Source organism: Gambusia affinis, linkage group LG09 (genome assembly GCF_019740435.1).
Source record: "Gambusia affinis linkage group LG09, SWU_Gaff_1.0, whole genome shotgun sequence".
Lineage (NCBI taxonomy): Eukaryota > Metazoa > Chordata > Actinopteri > Cyprinodontiformes > Poeciliidae > Gambusia > Gambusia affinis.
Window position 1 is genome coordinate 25,639,294 of NC_057876.1, and position 7,796 is coordinate 25,647,089.

General features: G+C 36.2%; 1 protein-coding gene across 1 annotated transcript; it reads left to right on the forward strand.

Annotated features, from left to right (window-relative positions):
- The first annotated feature begins 390 nt into the window (after positions 1-390).
- On the forward strand, positions 391-7,086 carry hopx (HOP homeobox). Its single transcript, XM_044127125.1, has 2 exons — positions 391-711; positions 6,399-7,086. The coding sequence occupies exons 1-2, from the start codon at positions 565-567 to the stop codon at positions 6,474-6,476; spliced, it is 225 nt and encodes a 74-aa protein (XP_043983060.1). The 5' UTR covers positions 391-564; the 3' UTR covers positions 6,477-7,086.
- The last annotated feature ends 710 nt before the right edge of the window (positions 7,087-7,796 follow it).

Genomic DNA, 7,796 nt, shown 5'->3' on the forward strand with positions numbered 1-7,796 from the left:
TAACAGAAGTTCACAGTTATGAAACCAGAGAAGTTTATAACAATTCTAGTTTAATAAATCTTTACCTGCAAGACAAAGAAGAACAATATCAGCATTGTTCTTGATCATAAACAAGAACAATGCTGAAGAACAAGAACATAAACGATCATTTTTTTTGCATAAATAATTAATAGATTATTAAAAATATTTGCATAACTTTGTTATTTTATTTTTTTTATAATATGTAAAACAATTATTTACGTATTTAAGTATTATGTTGTGGTGCTTTTTCTGTCCCTCCAATGTTGTGTACTCCTCCTCCTCCTCCTCCTCCTCTGTGGGCGGGTTGGTTGGTGGGATTGGCTTTATGACTCGCCTCCTCTGTTGTAAATAAAGTCTCCACACACTCACCATCCACTCCCACATCCACACGCTGTTTCCCGCTGAGCTGTCATTGGAAACGCCGCTCCACGCTGCGCCAGCTCTGCGCGTCCAGCTGCGCTCACATCTGATCCGGGACCAGAGCCTTTAAAAGCCGGTACAGAACTGACCGGAGACCACGAACCGAGAATAAAAGAGAGAAACATGGCTTCTGAAGATAAAGAGAGCTCTGTACTGTCCGATGACCAACTCCGAATACTGGAGACAAATTTCAGAACCAACAGACATCCAGAGGGGCCGAGCCTGATGCTGATCGCTGCTGAGGTGGGAGTGTCAGAGGAGGACGTAGAGGTGAGACTTAGGTTTCAACTTCAATGCAAGTTTATTATAATCTATTTGTTTAAACCGTGTATATATCTCCATTTTATAACACCAGAATAAAAATGTGCTCCTGATTCAGAGGGGATCTTTTAAGTACTTTTTTGTTGGCACTAAGAGTTTTCAGACTGATAGATAGATTAATTTTTTAGAAAGTTTTAAGCTTTCCTTAAAAATGCAGACAAATATATGAAACATTAATGTGATGCAAATGTTAAGGTGCAAATGTAATCTTTAACTTCGCCTTCCAGTTGTTTATTTGTGGAAAATCTGTGATTGAAAGCTGCAGTAAACAGCTGGTTTAGCGTTGAGTTAAATAATCTGAGAGTGTCTACACATCTCAGGCTTTCAGAGCTGAGAAACACAGAAACTAAATGCTGCCACACCTTGTTTCCAGTTCTGAGAACAGGAGTAAGCAGGTTTCAGATGCTACATCCTGAGGCTTACACTTCCCAAGCACTTCTGAAATATATTTTAAACTAAGATCCGTACGTTTAGACCAATATAGTAAGATTTCCAATTCTACCTGATTCTATTTGGGAACAGAAGCAACAACTTCTGCTTTTTGTGATTAAGCTGGAGGAAATTCTGACCTTTAGCAGATACTTTAACTATTGTAATATAAAGTTGTATCATCGGCATATACATCAGTAATAAAATAGATTATAGAGTTTTATTACTCTATAATCTGAGCTACGTGGATATGCTAAATACAAAGTGACCCAAGAACATACACTTGAGGAACCCCACAACTGGTTAATGTTCCCCCTAAGTTAAAATGACAACATAATGACAAAAGTTATTATTATCAAATAGAACCAGAACTAGTTTAGCACACATATACAGTACATAGAAAATCTGTAAAGTTGAGTATTTAAAGACAGAATTTCTGGATTCAACACAGTTTATAATGTAGGTGAGATTTACATCTACTTCTTCTTTTGGAAAAATAAAATGGTTGGTTGTGTGTCTCTGTGTTGCCCTGTGACAGACTAGCGACCTGTCCAGGGTGACTCCGCCTCTCACCCAGAATGTTAGCTAGAGATCAGCACCAGCTCCTCCCGACTCCACGATAGATTTTATTAAAATAATCCAGTTCAGGTTTGACCAAACCAAGTTTTGAGAATTTGAACAAAAGATGATGAAATGCTTTCCAGATCCCTAAAATATTTTGATTGTTTTGTAAGTTAGTGCCAATAAGAAATGAGAGAACTTCTGAGTTCGCATCATATTCTTCCACTGCTGAAATGCACAACATTCCCTACTGACTGCAAATGTGAATAGAAAAATCATTAGGTTTTTCAATGGGCCTCTGATGGGCAGCATATAAAAAAATTTATATTTTAGTCAATATTGATTGACTAAAAATAAAAATACACTCCATTAATGTAGATTTTGCTCACTTTAAATGTTAATATCACATTTTGAGACAAGCACAAGAATAACTTGATAGAAAAGCTTCATGTGAGAAGATTTGACTTGTTTTTCTTGTATAAAATGAGAATATTACACTTGTCCAGTCGACTGTTTGTCATTTGGTCACAGCAGAGTTGAATATCCTGCTAAAGCATATTAATTTGTAGGGTGCATGTGTGTGTAAGGGACTTGTCTAACAGAATTAGTTGTCACTGAGGTTGTGTCTGCGTTGTTTTGGATGACTTCATTATGACTTTCAGTCACAGGCCACTGCTGTGCTGACGTACATTAATCACACACACAGTAACGTAACTGTGCTGTTACTTAATGCTCCCTACAGCCAGATCAAAGTCCATTCATGATAAGAATAGTAACATTTTCAGGGTTTTGAACAGTTTAAATCCTGATATACTCTGACGCAGAATACATAACCGGGCATAGATTTTTCTGTTCAACAGAGAAGCATAATAAAAAATCAGCAGTGTCAAATTCATCTCTAGATGTACTTTTAAAAACAGAGCAATTCATTCAAATAATGAAACATTCTTTTAAATAGTTTGTTAGGCACAAAGTGAATATCAGAAATAACATGTCACTTTAATTCCTCCTTCTCCAACATGCGAACCCTCCCATCTCCCACCTATCTGAGAAATTCCTCCAGCTTTCTGTAAAGCCTTTGCATCTGTCTTATCAGCTCCCAGATATGAAGTTTCAGAAACTTAGTTAGAGCACAAAGTGAAGAAAACCTCAAATGAATCATAGAATAACTATTGGGAATCCGTCTGATTGAGCTGACCCAGGTTCAGGTGTGTTTCAGGCAAATTTCTGCCTGTGGTTGAAGAGACACAACTCTGACATGGCAACTAAACGAGTGTTTCACCAAACAATGACTTGCATACTTCAGGTGTGATGTCTTTGTACGTCAACGCATCAAACCAGTTACACCAGTTTAAGTTATGGTGTGGTTTATGTAAGCAGAAAGACAAACAAGTGTATCTCAGCATGTTGTTATTTTTCTGTTCATTCAAAGGTCTGGAAAGACTTTACAATGGAGGAGCTACAGCTTGTTGTTCCACATCTGGTTTGGTCTAGATTTGGTTTGGTCACAGTGCGCCCCCAAGATCAAATATCAGCCAACAGCTTAAAATCAAATTCACATTTTTCATTTTTTTTTTACATTCATTTGAATCTCAAGTTGTAAAAAGCCTTAAAAAAACAGCCAGCTGTTCTTTTTGAAATAAGTGAGCGTTTTTTGGTGCCTTTTTAAAAACCTCTTGATTTTTAAGTGACAATCAACGGAAACTGGTTTGTTACCTAGCAACCCCAGTCAAGCCCAGCCCATCACCTAGCAACCAAAGGAAATAAAATCTACATCTCTTTTTTGCAAAAATAAAAAATAAATAAATAGAATTGGCCACAAAATGACATAGGTTGTCATTTTAGGAAGGTGGGCAATATCCAAAATAAATTTTAAAAAGCAATAAATAAAATAAAAATAAAAACCAAACACATATGAAACCATAAATATAATTAATTATGAAGCATTTGCTTCATAGTCTCTTCAAAAAATATGAATGACTAGGCTAAAATTCCAGTGAGGACTTTTGAGAGTATCAAGTTCATTTTAATCTATTATGTAGTTAATTGAATTATTGCTTATTCAAACATTATTCTTGACATCACTTGTTTTTTTCTTATTTTATTAATATTTTAACTCACCTGTATTTTATCTCATTTTACCTCACTACAAATGTAAACTGACCCACAGAGGGAGATCCTGGATATCTGCATAAATAATACACTTCCTGATGCCTTGAAGGAAGTCAGCGGCAGCGACTCAATTTTTATAAATGAGTAGAAAAAACACTGATTTAAACAGTTATGTGTTGCTGAGGCAGGAAACCTACTAGATCAGTCGAAAGAGTAAAAAATAAGATTTTTTGGCTCTAAATAATCTTAATTTAGTCTTTTGTTGTTGTGCATCTGTGAAGTATTTATATGATGAAGTTAAACACTGAAAAAACACAAAATCTTAGCAAGTATTTTTTTTTCTATTTTGTAGTGCAAATGTCTTCATATGTTTGAAATAAGACAAAACTAAATTAAAAGTAGCTTTTCAGTACGATTTAGGAGCTTGCTTTAAGCATACCGTTTCTGTGGCACATTTAGTTTTATTTTTGAGCCACGACGGAAAACACTAATAAGAAAATTGTTGCAGGATTGGCACAAATATGCAAATATAAAGGTTTGTTTTGTTGCAGTTTTCTCTTTTCTCTAATGAACCAATAAATTTTGGTAAGGAAGGATATTTCCATTATCCAATGACAATACAGTATCAGTGTTGCATAAATGAAAAGTTTGGTATCAATTAGCTGTGACCCTTTTAAAGAAAGATAAATGTAGGAAAGGAAAAGCTTAGAAAATTAAAAAAACAAGAAAACATAACATGGAAAACTTAAGACCACTAATACTACCAGGCCTAATCTTCATCCTATTACATCAGAAACATTTAATTATGTGGCCAGGGAGGCTTGTAATCCAACCCTTTCCGTGTTTCCATTCACTGTACACAAAGGTGGGAGGCTGAGCTGATGGGGAAGCCCAGTCCATGCAGGATGAGGTAAAGGTCTGGCCCCTCATCAAAAGACCCGACTTAACTCCTCTTTTCCTCCTGCCACCCCTCCTGTACAGGGTTTTGTGTTTGTTAACAAAGCAAGCATTTGGGGAAGGTTTCGCTAAAGGAACCCAACCCAACCACCACTCCCATTTCACATTAATTATATTTATGTGTGGTGCATGTTTAAACTCTGGCACATATCTTCTTGTTTGCTGCAGCATTAGAGTTGACTTATGTAATTCAGTGAAAACCATGCAGCAAAAAAAAAATAAAAAAATGAAAAAATAAAAATTCAAAAGCACTACCTCAAGGCTAAAGTTTGCTGCTGGAGTTTATAAAAAGTGAAGTGAAGTGTAAAAGCAGCAATTTGCACTTGAAAGAGTAGGATTGCACAGTTGGAGACTGTTTGTGACTGCTTTGGGGGCTTGAGTTAGTGTTGTTCCCAAGTGACTTTCAGAAGAGAACTTTGTGTGTTTTCAGCACAAAACGTGGAAAATGTCCCGCCTGTGAGACACAGAGCTCAGACAACCAGTCTTCTGTCAGAGAGCTGTATCCCTCCTTTCCCCTTGGCATTATCAAGATTACGTCAGCGGTGCTTTGAATCCCTTGACAACGTGAACTGCAGAACAGCAATGCAGTGGGTCAAGGGTGTATGATGAGGCTCTGCACAGTCATCCTCTGGTCAGAGTTTAATGGGGCACTTAATGGCTGAGTGGTCAGAGTGCAACAACTGTTGGACTAAAGCTCACAATCTGCAGTTTACAAAGCATTTTAAATTCAACAAATGGAACACCACTTTCCTGAGTTCAGTGCAAGCAATTATTACATTTGTGTACATTTGTGAATATTAATGCTATGTTGATGAACATACCGTGTTAGATATTCAGTAAAAAATAAATGTAGGAATACTGTAAGTTTAGCAGATGTCAGTTTGAGTTTAGTTAGCTAACACATAAAAAACACAAAACGTGTCAGCTAAAGCAAATAGAAAATAAAATGCAAAAGAAAAAAGTTACATTGCTGTAACATAAGTGTGATAATGTAAACGTCTAATGTCGTCTTTGAACAAATTGACCACAAATTTAATGCCAAACTTTTACCGCTAACTGTCGCATTTCCATAACATAAATCTAAATGTCATCAAGCTAACATGCACAGGCTCAACCTGCTGCCCATAAATATGACTGTTTCTGCAATGCTAACATGCTCAAACCTAAGTGCTAATTAAAACCGCTCCATAACATGAATCTTACTATGCTAACATTAGCATGTTAATCTGTACATGGTAAACTTTCTACATTAAATATATTATTGTTCTAATGTCAACATATCAATTTCTTATTTTTACTCAACACAATGAAGCTAAACCATAAATAATGAATCTTGTAAAAAGAACAATGACCATTTGGTATAACTAGCATAAAAGACATCAAACTGGATAAATATCAGTTTCTAAAATGCCTAAATTCATTACTTGGCAGCATATGAAGTCCAATTGTGTAGCTATCATGTCACTGCTATAGATTTCAGTGTGAAGAGTTGCATCATTATTCTGGTTGTTCAGGCTCTGCAGCCTTAGAACTGCAACCTGCTTTAATAACTTCCTCACTCTGTTTTTCTCCCACAGAAATGGTTCAGGCTGCGCATGGCAAAGTGGAGGAAAGAGCAGGGTCTACCACCAACAATTGGATCTGTGTTGGACTGAGATTTTCTGACCTCCTTCTGATGCACAAACTCTTCGTAGCTGACCTTCTTCCTCCTCAACTGGCTGACCAACCTTTTCTTTTCGCCTCACCATATGCCCATCCCTCCTTTTTGTATCTATGAAGTTCCTTTGTCATTGGAGAATATGAAGTCGTTGGTGTGCCATTGTAACTGCCTTGTTTACATAAATAAACATGATGTTATTGTAAGTGGAAGGAATTTGCTTTTACATTTGACAGGATTATTCAATGGAGGGAGGATGACGTGCATGCTTTTGTTTTTTAGCTGGTCTCAGCAGTAAAAAGATGTAAGAGGATCACTGTTTTACAATAGATATGAAACATATGTGGCTTAATCTGGAATGCTGCCATGGAGACGGTGAGGGAAACAATGGGTTAAACCAGTGCAGGTGATGTAATTTGTTCCCTTCATTCCCTAAAGCTAGCACCTGTGTCTTAATGTTGCACTCCTTCCTCATATTTGTTATGCTTTGATTCCTTTTTTATTGCTATTTTTTGTTTTTATTTTTGTACAGCACTTTGGTCAGCTGCTTTGTTGTATTTTAAGTGCTTTAGAAATAAAGTATGAAAAAGTCTGAAAACTGTAAAAAAGGATATGGAAATGTTCATAAATTTTTTAAAAATCATTCTTAGGTCAGTTCTGCCTATTTTGAGCTGCTTTCATTTAATTTTATTTACTCATTTATTTAACCAGGACAATTCACACAAACAGGACAGAACAAGTCTGTAACTGATGCATTGCACCAAGAGCATGTAGCTGCAGCTAATTCACCACCCCTGTCCTTGGTTAAACATTTCTATACATAAAAATACATGTCAATTAAAATAAAATAAAATATGTACATTATATCACTTTAAGTCCAAATAAGCGCCACCCCAAATTAAGATTTACAATCACACTTATTAAATAAAAAAATTAAAAAATCCAGGTGATCAATTATACAATAACACAGCTTTGAAAAGCTGAAGTAGAGTCTCCTACACAATCAACAAGAATGCAGCCAAAACATTGTTTTCCAGCAGCCATTGTACAGTGATTACAAAGGAAAAACTAGCTGACCAAATGTTCTGGAGCTCAGTTTGGGTTGCTAAGTAACGGGCTGGGCTTTGCTGGGGTTGCTAGGTGACGGGCAGTGCCTGCTGATTTGTGACATTACATTCCAGAGGATATTGAAACAATTCATTTTCCAGATACCACAAAGAAAAACATTAACTTATTGGCAAAAACAGCTGGGTGTTTTTAAAGATCTTTAGCTGCTTTTAGAAGCATTAGAAACCCAAATGTAAGAACAAAAATGTGC